At 37.8% G+C, this 17,898-nt stretch overlaps 1 protein-coding gene across 1 annotated transcript in view; it reads left to right on the forward strand.

The window, feature by feature from the left end:
- IGF2R (insulin like growth factor 2 receptor) overlaps nt 1–17,178 on the forward strand; it is an 88,908-nt gene extending 71,730 nt beyond the window's left edge. The window contains exons 37-48 of the mRNA XM_081941815.1: nt 114–275; nt 1,043–1,250; nt 1,907–2,053; nt 3,417–3,651; nt 4,277–4,413; nt 6,166–6,283; nt 7,620–7,766; nt 9,878–10,062; nt 12,435–12,621; nt 13,830–13,982; nt 14,807–14,876; nt 15,403–17,178. Of these exons, the coding sequence (XP_081797941.1) occupies nt 114–275; nt 1,043–1,250; nt 1,907–2,053; nt 3,417–3,651; nt 4,277–4,413; nt 6,166–6,283; nt 7,620–7,766; nt 9,878–10,062; nt 12,435–12,621; nt 13,830–13,982; nt 14,807–14,876; nt 15,403–15,819 (2,166 nt within the window). The 3' untranslated portion in view covers nt 15,820–17,178. The remainder of the gene's footprint in view (nt 1–113; nt 276–1,042; nt 1,251–1,906; nt 2,054–3,416; nt 3,652–4,276; nt 4,414–6,165; nt 6,284–7,619; nt 7,767–9,877; nt 10,063–12,434; nt 12,622–13,829; nt 13,983–14,806; nt 14,877–15,402) is intronic.
- Nucleotides 17,179–17,898: the final 720 nt, after the last annotated feature.

A 17,898-nucleotide genomic window follows, 5' to 3' on the forward strand; every position in this document is an offset into this window, starting at 1 on the left:
GGTTTATTTAACTTCAGCGTGTGTTTAATTTTCAGTCATTTAGCTTTCTTACTGAGACATCTGATTCTCAAAGCTTAACCATTTTATTCTCTTCTTTGTTGTTTTGGCAACAGGGGAAGCCCAGAATGATAGAAAAGTCCGGCTGTGAATATATATTTGAATGGAGCACCCCAGTGGTATGCCCTGATGAAGAGAATGTTTTGGGCTGCTCTGTCACGGATGAACAATTACACTATGCTTTCAACCTGTCAAGCCTTGCAGGAAAGCCCTATAAGGTGATTGTATTGCTGTGGCTAGGAAGGGTAATCGTTGACCCTGTTCTGACATGAATCAGAGCTTAGCTGTAAAATATATGCTTTTAGCTCCATCACAAATCACATATTCTGGGCTAAAGTAAGAGGGGAATCAGGTTGCAGCACAGTGGTAGATTTTATGTATATCAAATTATATTGTCAATGAAAATATCTCTCAGGGGACTGAGCTGCATTTCTCATATTTTCTCTACAAAACACAAGCAGTTGAGAGTAGTAGTTAAGGTGTTGGGAGTGGAATCCAAAAACAGCATTTGGGTTAGTCATTATTGTTCAGGCCAAAATATGTCAAACCCCGTGGACACAAATTTGAGTTTCTCTAGGAAAATAGGATGTACAGATTATAATAAAATGTGCTCATCATACAAAGATTTCTTTTTCTGTAAGACATGGGCCTAAAAATCATGCAAATAATATAGATGCATTGATCATCAGTAGATGAATAAATACCATCACAGGCATTCCTAGAACTGTTTCCCCCTATAAGTGTGAGATGAAATTCTGGAAACAACTTTTGAAAATTTTATGAGCATCATATTCACCGGGGTATTTCAAAAAATGAGCAAAGCACCCCTCTGAACTGGAAGATTCATTCTGAGACCCTTCATACATTATCTTGCATAATCTGGAGAAGCCCTTAGTATGGCCATATTGAGCCTTTAAAAATATTTAGCATTTTCTCTGATTCCATTTGCAGTTCTTTAATGGTACAATTTTGGCTCTCAAAACAGGTTCCTTCTGGACGCAGGAGCTACCATCTTGGGGTATGTTCAGAAGCAGCAGATATACCTCAAGGAAAATGCAAAGACGCTGCAGTTTGTCTTATCTCTGGCAATAGCGCCATCTCATTTGGCAACAAAAAAGAAATAAAATTGGACTACCGGCATCAAGATGAAGCTGTTTTCTTGCAGTATAAGGGTGGTGATAAATGTCCCCCAGGTACGAGATTTGCAAGGAATTTACTTTGAAAATTACACCATTGCTTGCTTAGTATCTTAATTCATCAGCTTTTAAGTTTAAGATAAACTAACCTTATTTCCTTGATTTATTTATCTTAAGAATAATCCCTTTGAGAATTTAAGGAAGGTACAGTAACGTTTAAGGCTACTCGGGCTGAATTCACCCATAGAATTTTCACTGAGTGATTTTGACATTGAACTTTGTCCAGTGATCATATACATTAACCTATGTACCATTCTGCACTATTTAATTATAAGACATGAAAAGGGGGAATTGATGGATGCATGCATCTTGAACATTTATCTTATAAGATGCTACTTTTGGGCTTGCATCTTGTTCCTCTTTGTACAATGTTATTTTGAAAGGAGAGCTGGCAGGCAGAAGCATTCCAGGTGAAAGTGGCCGAGAATGATGATCTTTGAGACCATATCAATTTGTTGTAAAATAAACTTTATGTAGAAAAATGATGGCCAATAACTGTAGTTACATAAATTTTTATTTAAATTTCTTAATTCTGGCTGCCAATGACAACCCACGTCTCTGCTACGTTTGTGGTTAAGAAATATTTATATTTTACTCTTTATATTTCATAGGTATTGACCATTAAATACTTTATTGTCTTTTTTTACTTCTAGTGACTGAAAAGGGTGAGCTTTGTGTCTTCCCTTTCCAGTATAATGGTAAAAGTTATGACAGGTGCATAGCGGAGGGACAAGCCCGTCCATGGTGTGCCACAACTGATAACTTAGGGAGAGACCAAAAATGGGGATTCTGTGTAAATGGTAAGTAAGGAGGGTTAAGATGCACAGCTGTACTGTATAGTGATGGAATATTTGGTGGCTTGAGATAAAACAACAGCTGCTGAAAAGAGAATCCAATCATGATACAGATAGTTCTCGACTTACGACCACAATTGAGTTCAAAATTTCTGTTGCTAAATGATACAGTTATTGAGTGGGTTTTGCCCCATTTTATGACCTTTCTTGCCATGGTTGTTAAGTAAAATACTGCAGTTGTTAAATTATTAACATGGTTGTAAAGTGGATCTGATTTCCCCATTGGCTTTGTCAGAAGGTTGCGAAAGGTGATCACACGACCCCAGGATACGGCAACCGTTGCCAAGTGTCCAAATTTTGATGTAGCCACAGGGATACTGCAATGGTTGTGAGTGTGAAAAATGGTCATAACTCACTTTTTTCATTGCTGTTGTAACTTGAAATGGTCACTAAACAAATGGTTGTAAGTCAAGGACCACCTGTAATTTGTATTGCTGCACTTTAAAAGTTGTTATGTAACAGCACTAAAATCAGTCTTGTGCTCTAAATACAGACAATAAATACCACAATGTTTGTATTTGGATAGCATGTGTTTATCCACATTTGGGAGCTTCATTCAGATAAAACTGGCCATTAACTCGGTCTATTGATGAATTACAGGTAGTCCTTGATTTACGACTGCAATTCAGCCCAGAATTATGGTCTTATTCATGCTTGTTGTTAAGTGGGCCATCACATGACCAATTCAGTTTTTTGGCTGCCTGTTCCTTTGAATCATCAGAGTCATAAGTACCTTTCTTGGAGTCTTTCGGAACTTTGTAACAGTTGTTAAGTGACCGGTCTAAGTCAAGGACTACTTGTACTATGATTGGGTTTCCTGGCTAAGGTCATGAAAAATGGAAACCCCATGTAGGTTAATTTAACCCCCTAAGAAGAAGAAGAAAATGTGACAATGTTAAGATTGGGTATTCCGAGTATACTTGAATATTAATACCGTTCAAATCAATAAGACTCAGCTTATTTTAAATACATTTTAAAATGAGAATTTTGTAGGAAATATATAAGATTGCTTTGCATTCTGAAAACTACCTCGTTCCCAAATTCACTGTGTCCCTTTTGATATTGTAATAGATGACCTTATTATTTTGAATTAGAGTATAATCTCTGATCACTCACTCAGATAGCAGATATGCCTAGACTTATACAAGGTTGCCCAAATTTAACACTACTGAACCATTGTACCCAACCTGGACCATATGAACATTACAAGGCAAAGATACATAAATTTATTTATTGTTAACAACTTTCCTACAGAATTTAATCCATGGATTTACAGTCTTGTTTATAAGCTTTTGTTCATATCTTGCAGAAGCAGGGCAGCGTGAATCTACTATTATTTTTAAGTGTGATGAAAATGCTAACAGCGGAAGTCCTCAGCTGTTGAGTGTGACCCTTGGCTGCTCTGTCACATTTGAATGGAGGACACAGCTTCTATGTCCTCCAAGGAAAATGGAATGCAAGTTTATTCAGAAGCACAAAACTTACGATTTGAGAATACTTTCCTCGCTCACAGGCTCATGGGTCTTCGCAGACAAGGGCAGCTCGTGAGTGTGCTTTGGAACTCTAATGGAAATCAAGTTTGTTATTCATTGCTAGTATAGCTAATCATTCTTCCAAGTGTGCATCTTGTAAATCAGGCAAGGTTGCCTAAGTCTCAGGAAAGTGACTTAAGACTAGGCAGTACTTAAATCAAGTTTTGTAGTCCTGTTTTTTTTTTCAGTCAAGGGACTGATTGAAGGGAAATATACATCAAAGAGAAATGCAGGGTGGTTACTAATTAAAAGGGGATACATCTTAACTAGAAATATTTGATCATCAGCTTTGCTCTGTTGAATAACCTAGAATCATTGGAATACTGTGTTTAGATTGACTGTCAGTTAAGCAATTGCCAGATGGTAAAAAATTCTAAAAAGATATTTGAAGTTTATGGAAGAACATTTTGGAAAAGTCTTCCAGTTGAGTTACCTTACATAAATTGATTGTCATAGATAGATAATGTTCCATTTCATGTTCTTGGAAATTTAAAAAAAAGTAAGATGGTCCTTATTGAGGTCCTATATTGATTGTGTTTTTTAAAAAAACTGTGTGAAAGGTAGAATATCGATCCTTTAAATAATTATTATTTAACAGCATCTGCTGAAATGATTGTCTTTTCCTTCTTGGATTTAGTTATTACATGAACCTTTGTCAGAGAGTTCATGAAGGACCCTCAGGCTGTCCTGACAGGGCAAGTGTTTGCCGACGAAATCAGAATGGTGCTGTCCAGGTTCTGGGATTAGTTCATACACAAAAACTTAATGTTACAGGTATATCTCTTTGGTGTCCCCTGCTATTTTATGGAAAGTGAAAATAGCTTTAATTTGCTAACATTTATTTATTACTTGCCTTGTACAATTTTGTACTCCTATGCAAACAGATCTCTGATAAAATCATGATAAAACGATTAAGTTGGTCCTACATTATTAACAAATACTTAAGACATAACTAAAAGCAGAATTGTTAGCTTTGCAAATTAAAGTGTCCCAATGTTCATTTGCTAGGAGCTAAATGTTCCATTAAAAATGCTAAGGTTTTTAGTGTCATCCAGGATGCCAGAATGAAGATGCTGGAGTGTACTTTTGTTTCACCAAGTGGAAAGAATCATAGAGAAAGTCTGTTTTCTAGCCTGTGTCCATATCCTTTGCAGGGAATGGAACTTAAGCAGAAAGTCTGTAGATGTTTGCAGATCATGAGTGGGTAAGGAGGTCCCTAATGTGACCTGATCACTCCTGGAATAGTCTTATGGTGATAACCAGCACTTAAAATGGGCCAGGAAGCCTGTTGGTGGCAGCTGCAAGCTATGAGTTGATCTGCAACAGTGGGTTCCACTCTTGAGTTGTCCTTAGTTTTAATTTTGTTTTCTAATTTCATTAGGGTTACATGAGCTCATTTGCATACAGATGCATGAAAAAACCCTAATGCAAATAACTAATATCCATTACATCCATGTAGTCCCCCTTAAATAATGTGATGTTCTTCTAGAAAGAGTCTGTAGATGTGGAAATAGAAAGAAACCTCCTGGTATTTGTTGCTTATTTGGGTCAGCTATTCTTTAAAATTCAAACAGTTGTTGGAACAAAATATTTTTAATTTTGCAAAAGTATTGATATCAATCTATGAAATCAAAATATGGACATGTATGTCACAGCGATAAAATATTAGCCTTTGCGGATATAACCAATCATTTTTGATGAGGGAAATATTACTAACGCCAAGTAATAAAGAAATAACTTTAATTTTTTTTAAAACCCTCACAAATAGCACCTACCGTATTTTTCAGAGTATAAGAGGCACCTTTTTTTCCTCAAAAAGGCTGAAAATCTGGGTGCGTCTTATACATCAAATACAGCATCCCCCCCCCCCGCAGCACTCTATAAGCCTCCATAAGGCTATTCATGCCTTTTATTTGAAAAAAAACAGGACCAGTTTTCATGAAAAACGGGCCGTTTTTGGGAGGTTTGCAGAGTGCAAAAACTTTTTTCCCCCCTTTCGGAAAGCTCTTTAGTTAGAGTGGTTGATGAGAATTACATTGATCAAGTGCTGTGCCAGCAGAAACAAGTCTTAGGTGCTGCAGGTTGTCAGCGATTTCCTTCTCCTTCCATGGATAAATACACCTGGAAACATCTACCTACCTACCTACTCTCTCTCTCTCTCTCCTTACCTACCTACTATATTTCTCCCTCCCTCCCTCCCTCCCTCCCTCCCTCCACCTACCTACCTACTCACTCACTCTCTCTCCCTACCTACCTACTACTGTATTTCTCTCTCTCTCTCTCTCCCCCTACTACTTTCTCTCTCTTTCTCCCTACCTACCTACTGTATTTCTCTCTCTCTCCTTCTCTCTCCCTCTATCTACCTACCTACTTTTTTTTAAAAAAAAAAAGTCTCTTCAAAACCTTGGTGCGTCTTATACTCTGAAAAATACGGTAGTTAAATTCATTGGGGGGGAGGGGTTTCACAGCATTGTTTAGATTCAGAATCTCATTTTGTTTTGAATAAAACCTGGTGCTTTGTTTCAGGTGACAAAGTTCTTGTCAGCTACTCCAATGGTCATGAATGTCCACAGAGGAACAAAAAGGCAACAACAGTCATAGAGTTGAAATGTGGAAAAACTGTTGGGTTGCCAAGATTCAACAGGTAAGGAGGTACATGGATGATTTGTTTTTTATGTCATAACAAAGGCCACCTCAGCTTTTATCAAGGGATCTATTGTGCACATGGCATCATTTAGGCTTTAGGGAAGCTTTCTTTGATCTAGCGCAGGGGTGTTAAACTCGCATCATCATGGCATCATTATGTGACGTCTCATGACTTTTCCCCCTTCGCTAAACCAGGCATGGGCGTGCCCAGCGCGTGATGCATCTGGCTCGCAGGCCGTGGGTTTGACAGCCCTGATCTAGTGTGTTCTGTATATTTCAGTAACTCCTAATCAGCCACAATATGGCCATACAAATAAAGTCAATAAAATGAATGAATGAGTGAATGTTGGGAAAGACCAATATGTTGTGTGGAAGAGTGATCTACACTAATCACCAAATTAAATAGTAGAAATAAAATAATTGTTATGCTAACAATACCAATAAAAATAAAATCTATGTACCAGTCTAGTTTTGGTTCTGCTTCTTCCATTTTTTGAGCATGAATGTCTGTATCTTCTGAAAACCAGCTGCAGATCTTGAGCTGATTGATGTAACATACTGTATGTACATGTGCATAAACACACATACATATCTTTATGCAAAGTATAATTGTGTTTTAAACTCTAAACCAGTGGTTCTCAACCTGTGGGTCGGGACCCCTTTGGGGGTCGAACGACCCTTTCACAGGGGGTCGCCTAAGACCATCAGAAAACACATATCTTCGAAAAAAAGAAAACAAAATAATTTTATGGTTGGGGGTCACCACAACATGAGGAACTGTATTAAAGGGTCGCGGCATTAGGAAGGTTGATACCCACTGCTCTAAACCATTCTGCTCAGAGGCAGTGTGGAAGAAATAAAAGAGATAGGGTTTTCCCCCTTTTTCTTGACAGCATGCCTATTTTAAGGTCAAATTCTCTAAGGGTTTACATTGGATTACTAAATAAAGCCATCTGTTCCAAATGGGTAATTTATAAACCTTTGCCTCTTATGGCTTATAGAGAAGTGTTGACGTAATTCTTTAAAACTAAAACTCTTTACATAATTGCATTCTGGTTTACACAGCAGAAAAGGGAGGCTTTTTTGTTTAAACTTTATTGAATAAACCCAATTGGCTAGGTTCACAAAGAACATTAAATTATGAACTAGAATGACCATAATGGAACTTGGGAAAATGTGTGCTTGACTTAAATTCAGTGAAAAGTGTAAATCCAATGATCACATCCACACAATAGTAAAGATAAATAGCAACTTTTATTTCTCTTAAAGTCTTTACTGTCATGCCATTTCTGCCTCTACTGTTAAGTGTTAATTTCCCAAATACTTCCTCTTAGGATTGATGAAGAAAATTGTGCCTATTATATTACCTGGGAAACTCGGGCTGCTTGTGCTGTGAAACCTCAAGAAGTAAAGATAGAGAATGGCACCGTTATAAACCCAGAGACAGGAAAGAATTTCAGTTTGGGTAATATTTATTACAAGTAAGTTATTTTTCCGCCAGAAGCTCAAAACCCACCTGTTTCATCTAGCCGGCCTGGCCTAATTCCAGCTCTCCCACCTCAGTTTGTATTTTTAAATTTCACGGTTTGGTTTTAAGGTTAAGTTTTTAATTTTTATAAACTTGTACAGGGGTCTATTTAATCCGATTTTAATTATATTTATTATTGATTGTATGGTTTTAATTTGGTACCTGTACACGGCCCCGAGTCCCTTCGGGGAGAGGGGGCGGTCTAGAAGTCTAATAAACTAAACTAAACTAACTAAACTAAAATACTTACAAGACACCAGGAGAAGACTCTTAATGATCTGCTTTTTAGTTGCCAATTAGTTTAGTGAAAAACTGGTAGATGAACTGAACCGAGCAAAATGTCTATATAACACTTCTAGAAATATGAAGTTTCAGGTCATAACCATTAGTCTGGATTTTTTCTTTTAAGCGATGCAATAACTTTTAAATCTGGGTGGATGTACTAACAACTGTGTAAGAAGGGTCATTTAAGAACTAGAGTTTGGTATATGGAGTATGGATTAATACATTTCTTAAGGAATTAACTAATTTTGCATGTATGGCTTATTTATGTACATTAAATAGGTAATTATAATGTTACATAGTTACGTGGGCATAGTATGGGATTCAGCTGGTGTAACAACCGGTTCACTGAGCGTGTGCTCTGCATGTGCTTTCTTGATTCGCTCGCGCACACGCATTGCCCATTTGAAAACTTCCCTTCTTCTGCAGCCCCAGTGCAAAACAGCTGGCAAGCTGAGCTGAAAGTCTGAGTGAACCGGTTCACTCCCAGCTGATAGTCGGAGTTACTGATTTGCCCAAACCAGCCGAATCCCACTTCTGTGTGTGCATATTTATACCACTTTATAATGCCTTGGTAAGGCCACACTTGGAATACTGCGTTCAATTCTGGTCGCCACGATGTAAAAAAGATGTGGAGACTCTAGAAAGAGTGCAGAGAAGAGCAACAAAGATGATTAGGGGACTGGAGACTAAAACATATGAAGAACGGTTGCAGGAACTGGGTATGTCTAGTTTAATGAAAAGGACTAGGGAGACATGATAGCAGTGTTCCAATATCTCAGGGGTTGCCACAAAGAAGAGGGAGTCAAACTATTCTCCAAGGCACCTGAGGGTAGAACAAGAAGCAATGGGTGGAAACTAATCAAGGAGAGAAGCAACTTAAAACTAAGGAGAAACTTCCTGACAGTTAGAACAATTAATCAATGGAACAGCTTGCCTCCAGAAGTTGTGAATGCCCCAACACTGGAAGTCTTTAAGAAGATGTTGGATAGACATTTGTCTGAAACGGTATAGGGTTTCCTGCCTAGGCAGGGGATTGGACTAGAAGACCTCCAAGGTCCCTTCCAACTCTCCTATTGTATTATTGTATATTGAAAAACAAACTCCGTTTCCTCACAGAGACAGATTCATCTTAATCTGTTGGATTTTTTAAAAAATTCTCTTGGTGCAATCTAAATCCATAGACTAGGGAGTAAATCCATAGAACAGAAGTAAATTCTCCTCCAGCAGGCACAGTATCAAATTTGTGTATATGTGGTAGATTGATGCAAGAGATATATGGTAGATTTTTCAATCTTTAGGAAAGTACTTATTGAAGATATATTATAAAGCTATGATAAATATATAACTTCAAATTTACCCTTATTATTTAAATTTATCCCTATGCCTATTATTAAAAGTAAAAACTAGTTCTAAAATGGACATTTGAGCAAAATATTTTCTCCAGCCCAACCGTATATTCTCGCACATTATACCTATGGTTTTCATAAATAATAGTGAAGATGGGTACAGGTAATCCTCGATTTACGAACACAATTGAGCCCAAAATTTCCATTGCTATACAAGACAGTTGTTAAGTGTGTTTTGCCCCATTTTACAAGCTTTCATGCCATAGTTGTTAAATGAACTACTGAAATTGTTAAGCTAATACCCTTGTTAGGTTAATCTGCCTTCCCCATTGATTTTGCTCATCAGAAGATTTGTCTTAGCTCTGGTTATTTCTGTATCATTACTCTGTATATGTGCGTGAGTTATGTATTTTAATTTTAATTTTTGTTTCAGATTATACAATGCATCAGGAGATTTCAGAACAAATGGTGACAGATACATTTATGAGATTCAGCTTTCTTCTATCACTGACTCAAAGAATCCGAACTGCATGGGAGCTAACATCTGTCAAGTTAAAATATCAGATACACGTACTCGTAGAGTTGGATCATCAAAAAATGCTCACTATTATATTCAAGGCAAGTAATGACTTGCTAGGGATGATGACCTGGGCTATGTGCAAAATAGAAACCCAAACTAAACAAATTGCACTGGAAGTTTTGTTGAACTATTCCAGCGTTCACTAAAAATAAAATCTAGAATGTTTTTGCTTATTCCTAATTTCTTCTTAATCTTCTGTTGTAATCCAGAGTGATTCCAAAGTGATTTTACCGAGCAAGTAGGGCAAGTCTGCTATGTTGTGTCTCTTCACCACCATTACCACCTGACCCCAAGTTTGCTGAGGTATCATCCCCAGAAAGTAACCAGGTCCCATAATCAGATATCTCACCCGCATTCCCATCCTCAATCTTCCCAGTGTATTTCCTTCTTCAAGTAAAAAAAAAGGGGGGGCTCTACCTAGTCATCCAAACATATCCAAGGCTGGTGCTCTGATCCTTTAGGGCTTTCTTAAAAAGCCAAGTTTTTATGGCTCTCCTAAATTCTGATTTTGGGAGAAGGTTTTTTCCCCCCATTCTCACCTTCTCCTCCCAACAATTCTATTCATGAGGACATATTGCAATATGTAGGAAAAAAATAATCCTATTTCATTTCACGTAATTGAGGAAAGAACTAGCCAGCAGTAGCTGTGTTTTATGGCTAGAATTCTTTGGGCATAAATCTACCCAGTAACATTTGGGTGAGGGGCAGCCATATAAATTTGATAAAAGATAGTATATAAATAAAGAATTTTGCATATCCACATCATCTACTTATTTGTTATAATTATACTGATGCCTCACAATGTATTTTCTTTTTTTATTCTCTCCCTTTTTATTTCCTAATGTCTCCAAATTTACCTTCTTGATTTTCATTCCTGTGAGCAGAACTGAATAATGCTATTAATAACTCTCGGTCATTCCCAACTCTCAAGGATATTAATTTATCCCCTCTAGATGTTAGCATATGCCCTTTCTTGGCTGCTTCAGCAGATTGAGAGGCATTGAGAATTTGTGAAAAGTCCTATTGTTTGGACATGGGGATGCTTTTTCCCAAAAATGCTTTTTCAAGAGGCAACTGGACTTTCTAGTTTTTCTTTGAAGACATTTCGTTTCTCAAGATAGTTTGGATGAGAAGCGAAATGTCTTCAAAGAGAAACCAGAAAACCAGTTGACTCTTGAAAAAGCACATTTGGCATTTTGATTCCCACCTTTTCCTGTCCCAGGGAGTGAAGATAAAGTGGGTCCTTGTAGAACATTTTCCCCTGCTCCTCTGTCATACCTCTTTTACCTTTCCAAGTTAAAGAACAACTGAAACGGCAATACTCAATAACAGAAGAGCAGGGTGAAGGGTAATTTGTTGGATACACATTATAATTCTTTTGCTTTCTGAAAGGAGAATGGTTGAAAAAAGATTGCTTTTTTTACACATATAGATCCCATGTTTCGTTTTTCTAAACTGGGTACCTAGAGAACAAACGTGGGAAAGCTCACCTCTTTTCCTTCCAGACATTACATGAATAGAAACTTAATGTGTAAACTTGCCAGCTCACCTCCATGAGAGGCAAGAAGGAAACTAAAGTAAGAACATTATTTACCAAACGAGAATTTAGCATTTTTTCTGTATAAATAAGAACAAGCAGTCCTTTTTTAGTAGCTGCTAAGAGGGCAGTTAGGATGGCACTGAAAAAGGTAACTTTAGGACCAATGCCTTCATTTACAACAGGGGTGTCCAAACTTGGGAACTTTAAGACTTGTGGACTTCAACATGCTGGCTGGGGAATTCTGGGAGTTGAAGTCCACAAGTCTTAAAGTTCCCAAGTTTGGACACCCCTGATTTACAACCTTCACAATGCCTACATTTACAACCTTCACAATCGCAGTCATGCGATTGCCTTTACAGTTTTAGTGTGCCTTGTTCTGCACTTCACCTTTCTCCCCTCCTGCTTGCAGAGCAGAGAACTTGGAGAAGAAGGGAATAAGGCACACAATGGGGAATGTACATAGAAATACAAGGGAGGAGTTGTTGAAAAATACTAGGCACAGGAGAGATTGTCCACAGAAATTGATTGGCTTTCCTCCCCTCCCCCCACACCAGTTGCTCTGCTCTGTGGGGGGAAAAGTGATTTTTTAAAACAGGCAATTGCTCCTCAGCTTGCTTGGCCCCATTTTTTACTCCCGTCTCTGGCAGAGAAAGAGATTGGAGAGGAAGGATTTACAACACACTAAGAAGACAACAGTGGGGAAGTAGACCAGCTGTTGTATCGTGTGGAAACCTGCAAGACTGAAAGTACTTTTCTTCCCTGTCACCTTAACAGCCCAAGAAACTAGGGAATGTCTCTTCTGAGATGTCCACAAAATATCCCCAACCAACAATTGATTGTGAATTTTTCTTTTTCTTCCTTCCTTTGTAGATGATGTTTTGGATCTTGTGTTCTTCTCTGACTCCACATGTGGCAGAGATTCCAAAAAATCTGCCTCCTCAACTATTGTCTTCCACTGTGATAAAGATGCTGGAGAAGGCATCCCAAAATTTCTTCATGAATCAATGGACTGCCAGTACTTATTCACCTGGTACACCTCGGCAGTTTGCCAGTTAGTGTAAGTAAATTTCATGAGAATAATTCTTGTTAATTCTTATTTCCATGTTTGTTTTCCTGTTTTTTAATTGTAAGCTACCCAAAGTCTTTCTGGAGTCTGGCAGTCTCTAAAATTAAGTAAATAAATAGATCGCGAAAGTTCTATACAGCGCATACTGTCTCAAACTAGATTCTTAAAACTAACGTGCTAAACCAGGAAATTTATTTCCTCTTCTCAAATTATGTCTGTGTATGATATAGCTATCACAGTTTTAGTTTTAGGAGTTTTAAAGTGTAAAAAAGTACAAAAGTATTAGTGGGATCTGAGCAGACCATCAATCATCTTTATTAGATTAAATTTGTCCAAATTTTACCTTCAAGCGAACAGCTTCTTCTGGACAAATTTAGTCTAGATCAGAGATTACATTACAAATATGTTGAGAGAAATGCAATCCCATGAAAAGAGATTGAATCCCCTTCCCCAAACCGCAGTATTACCTGAATTGAATTTCAGCTTTTTCATCCTAAACCCATTGCTGAGTAGATCAATTCTATTTTTCGTTATTAAACCTGAAGGATTGATGTAATGGATGTTGCCTTTTCCAGGTGTTTGACCCAAATGTGACCATCATGAAGAATAAAGTGAAATATAACATACCTAACATGAATTCAAATAGTACTCACTCAAGAGTTATGTATATGACAATAACCATAGCACCCTTTTGGACTTGGAGAATTGAATAGATAATGGACTGTAGCTATATTGGGGGGAAAACCAGTGCTGGGAAATTTTGCTTGTTTGGTTGGAAGTTGATTAATCTGCTCTGAAACGGGAGGATTAAAATAATTATTTTTAAGCACTTATAATTATAGCTTATTCTATTTCCAGGAATGTATTTGAACGTGGTTCTTAATGATTTCGAAATACAACCTTCACCTCTTGTTTCAGAATTTAGCAAAGTTTTTGGATATTATTGAATTTAATTAAAAGTTTGCAAGGGTCATTTATGAACCGTGTCCAGGGAAATACAATAGAAATATGTACTCAGAGTGAGGCTAACTTGTCTCTTCTTCTCTGCACCAAATCTTTCCAAGGGTCAAAGAGACCCATTCTAGTGGGCAGGAAGAGCTGCAACAGAATAGAGAGAACAAGTAATATGTGGAGGGCTGCTTTTGCAGAATAGATGATACCTTTTGAATTCAAATTCCCATTTCTGTTATCATTTGCAGTAGCTCTGAAACAACAAATGATGGAAAGTATGTGGAAGATTTTTCTAAAGGCCTTTCAGGAAGAAGCCAAGCTGTTGGCGCACTATTGAGTTTACTCCTTGTGATTCTCACAGCATGCCTTGTGATCCTGTTACTTTACAAAAAAGAAAGAAGGTAGGACAAAAGAGAATGCTCAGATTTTTGCTTTTGCAATAACTCCCCAATATAATGCTTTGGAAATGTTTTAAAACCAGGAAGCTTGGAGTATCATTGAAAACAACACATCCAACACCCATAAAACTCTGCTAGAACTGTTTCTTCATTAAACATTACTATTCTTATAGGATAGTTGCAATAGCAATAGCAGTTAGAATTAAATATCACTTCACAGTGCTTTACAGCCCTGTCTAAGCGGTTTACAGAATCAGTATATTGCCCCCAATAATCTGGGCCCTCATTTTACAAAACCTGGAAGGATGGAAGGCTGAGTCGACCTTGAGCCGGTGAGATTCAAACTGCCGAACTGCTGGCAGTGAGCAGAATTAGTCTGCAACACTGCATTCTAACCACCATGACAGCACGGCTTTAGTAGTAGCACACAACAAATAGTACTGGTCAATATTCTGATATCAGACCACGCCTCGTTTTTAAAATCAAGCACAAATGTTTTTGAAAGAGCTAATGTCTACAGGCATCTTTAGAAATTGGTGTTGATGTCAAAACTTTGCTACTAGTAGCATCTCATTCCTTCTTTTGTCATCCACTGTAACCAAACTGCTTCCTGCCTCTAGTCTGCCATCAGGGTCCTCTTCAAAGCCCACAGTGCTATTTCTTGACATGTGGGCTTTCTTTCTTTTTTATTTTGTCAAACATGGCATCCCCCATCCCATTTTCATTTGCAACTTGATAATGACTTGTTTTATTGAGAAGACACCCAAACCTGTAGATACATTACCTCAGAATATAAAGTGTGTAACATTAATTTTTTTATTTCGTAGAGAATCTATGAAGCAGAAGATAGTCAACTGCTGTCGGAGATCATCAAATGTTTCTTATAAATATACTAAGGTATTATATAAGTGCATCAAATATTCTGCTTATAGCTCTGTATTGTAGTCATAACTATATGCAGAGCTATATCCTGTTTAAAATCAGTGCTACTTAATTATACATAAGCATGAAGAATAAATAACTGGATGAATTTTACAAACTAAGAAAATAATAATAATCTGCCCTACATTCACTAAGCATTATTTGTTGATAGCTTTCAGTTGGGATTTTCAGCTATTGTTCAGTATTTGGAAGAACTGTATAAAAATATTTCCATTCCTCCGGAGCTTCATGTTTGAAAACTTGGGGGGAAGTATTGAAACCATGGTTGTGTATCAATTCAAAGGAATAAGGGCCAAAGGGAGGAGCAGCCAGATGTTTGCAAGAAAAGGTGTAGAGGCAAAGATTTTTCCATTGTTTATTCCTGATTCTTGCTAGTAAAAGAATTGAACCTGTAAAATTTTAGTTCTCCAAAATCAGACATACTTTGCTTTTCAGTAAACTAAATGATCATGTTTTTACTGTCTGTCCTTGGACTTAACAGATAAATACTGAAGAGGTAAATGAGAATGAAACAGAATGGCTCATGGAAGAAGTAGCTACACCAAATCACAGTTTAGGAAACGAAACTCACATAAATGGCCACGTAGCACGAAAGGCAGTCATGTCAGATACCCTCATGTCCCTTCCGGTAGATGACATGGACAGTGAGGATGAAGTATTGACAATACCAGACGTGAAGATTCATTCAGCAAGAGATGTGGATTCAAGAGGCTTGAGCAGCACTAGAAGGCCTTACCATAACAAAGCTCATAAGCCTTCAGGCAGTGGGAAAACTGCTCTGCCTAACGGAAGGAAGAACAGCAAAACCAGCCCCGCTTTTGATCAAGAAGAAATGCAGAACTCCATGAACATTGCATCATACCATGATGACAGCGACGAGGACTTGTTGAACGTTTAACCTGCACTTGTGCCTAATGAAAATTCCATATGTGTATATGTATATTAAATATATTAAGGTGGGACAACAAAACACTTCCAACCAAAAATGAAGACTTGAGTTGCAGATGCCTTTAGCAAGGGATTATTTCAAGGGAAGTGGGAGGAAGGGTCAGTCCTGGCTGTTTACAATGATTGGTGACGGCTGGGTTTCTAGCATTCAATGAATGAAATAAAGGTCATTCTCCTGAGCTAGAACACTCACACATATCCCTTGGGAAGGTTTTAGAAACTCTGTCATATTTTGCAATGATGGGCTCAAATCTAAATGAAGCCCTTTCCGCTTCATTGTGAGACTTGCATTTTAACACTCTTTATATTTATTGCTCTCACTACTCAGGTTCACTGGGGGTGGGGGTGGGGGGAAGAAAGATAGGCAATGTGTTCTTCCTGCAGGCAGGGTATTTTCTTCTGTAGATTCACCCATCTCATTAGGTTGGGTTTCTTTGGTGTACATCTTGGAGCTGGTCTGTATCTTGAATTTGCCTGTATATTTGATTTCTGTAATCTTATTCAATTAAAATAATTTTGATTTGATTTGAAAAATATTTTAGCTGGAAGGTATAAATCCTATAGCTTTAGCCTTGAGCAGTGACTCTCCTTTGCATGTTAAGTCTGTTTTTGGGTATCAGTCATATAACGTCGTTCATCAGTGTTTACAAGACTGTTGCTATCCTTCAACATTATCTGGGCAAAAAATTAATAGGAGTATGCCCTTTCCCAAAGACCCCTTCAGGTTGGATATACGAATGCTTGTAGCTTTTCCTCTGCAACTGTTGTTGTGATGAAAAAACATATGTACCTTTTTCCGAATGCTGTTTCTCTTCAGAAGCTTAAATGATATTTTTTTTCCTTCTTGGGAAATTGCCAACTAATTCCAGATCAAACTAGAGTATCCGCTTCATTGCCCTACACATTTTTATGGCTGCTTTAAAGACACAGGCTTGCAGAACAGGGACAGACAAAAGGTTTTGGTACTAGGTGCATTTCCTTTGAAAGGTAAAACTCTTTGGATATTGTCACCGAACTCCTCCATCATTGTTATATGCTGCAACAATTAACCTTAAGGGAAAGATGGAACAAGTTCTTGCAGTATTTAGCATCTTAGTGCTTTTTAAGAGGCTCATAGCCAGCACGTGTGTTTCTAAGAACTGCACCAGTATTTCGGCTGGCCAGAGGCTCTTCCTTCCTTCCTTCTTTCTATCTTGTCCTGTTCGCGTTGGAATACTTAAGATTGGCTTCCACTTGGTACTTGGATTTGATGTAACAAAGTGTTTAAATAATTTAAATAAATAAAAATTAAATTATGTTTCTCTACGAATCTATGTAGTACGTTTTTTTCCCCCATGCCTCTGCATGTCTATTATGTTGAGTTTTCAACCAAGCAAGGGCCAAATCTTTGCAGAGTCCTTACTGCAGAATGCAAATAACTTACAAAATAGTGATGAACCATGATGATGTTAAAATGGGTGAAAGGGGGATGGTATGAAAAGGTTCATTTCAAATACCGATATGGCAGATTTGTTGGGAGGTGGTCAGCATAAAATTTTAGTAAATAAAATGCTGACTTTTCCAGTTATACGAAGGGCGCTAAGGTAGATCTTAAAAAATAGTCTTGCAAAGGCAGAACTACAATTATTAGGGGCTACTGAAACTAGTACAGAATTGGAAACTTGCAGGTCTGCATACTGTCGTGCAATGTTCACCATACTATTACATTTAAAACTGCAAAGTTGCCTTTAACTGTAAGTACTGTTTAGAGTCGCCATAGGTCTAATACAGAAATGGATTGTTAAAAAAGGCATGCTTCTGGCATGCATTGAATAGCAATAGCAATAGCACTTAGACTTATACACCGCTTCCCAGTGCTTTACAGCCCTCTCTGGTTTACAGAGTCCGCTTATTGCTCCCAACAATCTGGGTCCTCATTTTACCCACCTGGGAAGGATGGAAGGCTGAGTCAACCTTGAGCCTAGTGAGATTTGAGCTGCCAAATTGCAGACAGCCGGCAGTCAGCATAAATAACCTGCAGTACTGCATT

The sequence above is a fragment of the Natrix helvetica genome (genome assembly GCF_964273705.1).
Source record: "Natrix helvetica genome assembly, chromosome: 2".
Taxonomy (NCBI): Eukaryota; Metazoa; Chordata; class Lepidosauria; order Squamata; family Natricidae; genus Natrix; species Natrix helvetica.